Genomic DNA, 2,474 nt, shown 5'->3' with positions numbered 1-2,474 from the left:
TACTCTTTAATGAACACATATTTCCCTTTCCATTCATATTTTCTTCAACCTCATCAAGCATCCCAAATAATTCCACTTACTCAAGCAATATCATCCCACTAGCTTCTACTTCTCCTAATACATTCTCTCCATCACTTCCTCAGACCACTACCTCAGGGTCACCAACTGCAGCAATAAGAACCAATTCAAATGTTTCCTTCTCTGGACATACCGATGACTCTGCTCCTAACTTGATACATGATACATCATTTCATTCTTCTGACAGTGCTATACCGCCTTTTTCTTCTGACAGTGCAGTACCATCCTCTATTTCACCTAACTCTAATTCCTCACATAATAGAGTCAGTTCATCTCAACCTTCTGCTACTGCTGATAAATCTCCTAACACCAGTTTTACTCCCTCATCCAGTCAAATCAATCATTCTCAGTCTTCTAACTCAGCTCCCCACCCTTAAATACTACAGTGCAGTCACCTGTGTCCACTGTCTCTCCTATGTCTTTATCTTCTTCTCCACCTTCATTAGGATCTGGATATCAACCCTATAAATCTCTTAAAATACACTCTCCTACTCATACTATATTACCAGATCTAAAGGTCCAGTCCCTTCCATTTTCACTGCTCATATGGAACCAACCAGTGCTAAACAAGCTCTAACTGACCCCAAATGGGCTCAAGCTATGCAGCAGGAATATGATGCTCTCAGCAGGAATATGGTCTCTTATGCCTCTGTCAGCCTCAAGGAAGCCCATTGGTTGCAAATGGATCTTTAGAATAAAAGAAAATTCTGATGGTACAATTAATAAATACAAGGCAAGGCTAGTTGCCAAAGGTTTTCATCAACAATATGGCTAGGATTATAATGAAACATTTTCCCCAGTAGTAAAGCCTATTACTATTCGCACTATCTTCACCTTGGCTTTGTTTCATGGATGGCCTTTAAAACAACTTGATGTTAATAATGCTTCTCACCAAGGCTCTTTATGGATTAAAACAGGCTCCTAAGGCCTGGTTGGAAAATTATATATGTCTTTCATCATCTTGGTTTTGAAGTCTTGACAAGACCCTGTGAGGCTCACCTCTCTCTTTATTCTTCGCTCTAATGGCAGCTTTTGCACTCTATATCATCTTGGTTTATGTGGATCTCTTATCATCAATGGCAGCTGCACCTATATTCTAGTTTATGTGGATGATATTATCATCACAAGATTCTGACTTAATACAACTTCTAATTGATCAATTGCATTCTAAATTTGCCTTAAAACAGCTTGGAAATCTGGACTACTTTCTTAGGATCGAAGTTAAACATCTCTCCAATGGAAGGATACTGTTATCTCAATCAAAATATATTAGAGATCTTCTTTACAAAGCTGGAATGGCAGAAGCTAAAGGAATTTCCACTCCTATGCCTAGTGGATGCAAGCTAAGCAAATTTGGCTCTAACTATGTACCTGATCCCTCGCTTTACAGGTCCATTGTTGGAGCACTGCAATATGCTACATTAACAAGACCTGAAATTTCCTTTAGTGTGAATAAAGTCTGTCAATTTTTATCCCAGCCACTTGAGGAACATTGGAAAATTGTTAAACGCATTTTGAGGTATCTCAATGTCACTTTATCCTATGGTCTGGTATTTCATCCACCTTCATCACAACACCCTCTCTCACTTGTGGCCTTTTGTGATGCTGATTGGGATTCAGATCCGGATGATAGAAGATCAACCTCTGGAGCTTGTGTGTTCTTAGGCTCCAATCTCATCTCTTGGTGGGCTAAGAAGCAATCCCTAGTGGCACATTCAAGTGCTGAAACTGAGTATCGAAGCTTAGCCCATGTTGCAGCTGAAATTTTGTGGTTGCAATCTCTTTTGCAAGAGCTCCAAATTCCAGTTTAAGTCCATGTCATCTAATGTGATAATCAGAGCACAATTGCTCTTGCTCATAATCCAGTTTTGCACTCGAACAAAACATATGGAGCCAGATGTCTTCTTTGTCAGGGAAAAAGTTCTGGCTAAGTCCCTCATTGTGCAGCATGTTCCATCTTCCCTACAGGTTGCTGACACCTTCACTAAGCCTCTTTCTACTTCCGGATTTGCAGATCTCAAAGACAAGCTCAAGGTCTTGGATCATGCAATGCTAACCAAACCCCCTTGAGCTTGAAAGGGAGAATATTAGAGTAGCTCAGTTTATATCCTGTAAAATCAGTTACAACTTACAACAAAGTAACTGACTTGTAACTAATTGTAACTGACTTAGTTTTCTATTAGATTCTAACTCAGTGAGTTAATATTGTATAGTCAATTAACTCTCTGAAGTTAGCTTAGTTCAGTAGGTCTATAAATAGACCCCTGTGTAATTCTCTAAAGTGTGGTTATCATTTTTCACAATTTTGAAACTCAGTCTTTTTAGATTCGCTAATTCTCTCTTCCCTTTCTTTACATTCTTCGTTTAAACAACAATATAACGAAAATGCTTAAAAA

General features: G+C 38.8%; 1 protein-coding gene across 1 annotated transcript; it reads left to right on the top strand.

The window, feature by feature from the left end:
• The first annotated feature begins 1,373 nt into the window (after nt 1–1,373).
• On the top strand, nt 1,374–1,889 carry LOC133311002 (uncharacterized mitochondrial protein AtMg00810-like). Its single transcript, XM_061512004.1, has one exon. The coding sequence runs from the start codon at nt 1,374–1,376 to the stop codon at nt 1,887–1,889; it is 516 nt and encodes a 171-aa protein (XP_061367988.1).
• Nucleotides 1,890–2,474: the final 585 nt, after the last annotated feature.

Source organism: Gastrolobium bilobum, unplaced genomic scaffold (genome assembly GCF_033153095.1).
Source record: "Gastrolobium bilobum isolate Gb01-03AN ecotype WA unplaced genomic scaffold, APGP_CSIRO_Gbil_v1 utg107293, whole genome shotgun sequence".
Lineage (NCBI taxonomy): Eukaryota > Viridiplantae > Streptophyta > Magnoliopsida > Fabales > Fabaceae > Gastrolobium > Gastrolobium bilobum.
Note: the sequence above shows the minus strand (reverse complement) of the source record. Positions and strands in the feature narration are given on the sequence as shown.

Coding starts and splice junctions, on each gene's coding strand:
- LOC133311002 (XM_061512004.1), top strand. CDS start 1,374: ATGGCAGAAGCTAAAGGAATTTCCACTCCTATGCCTAGTGGATGCAAG.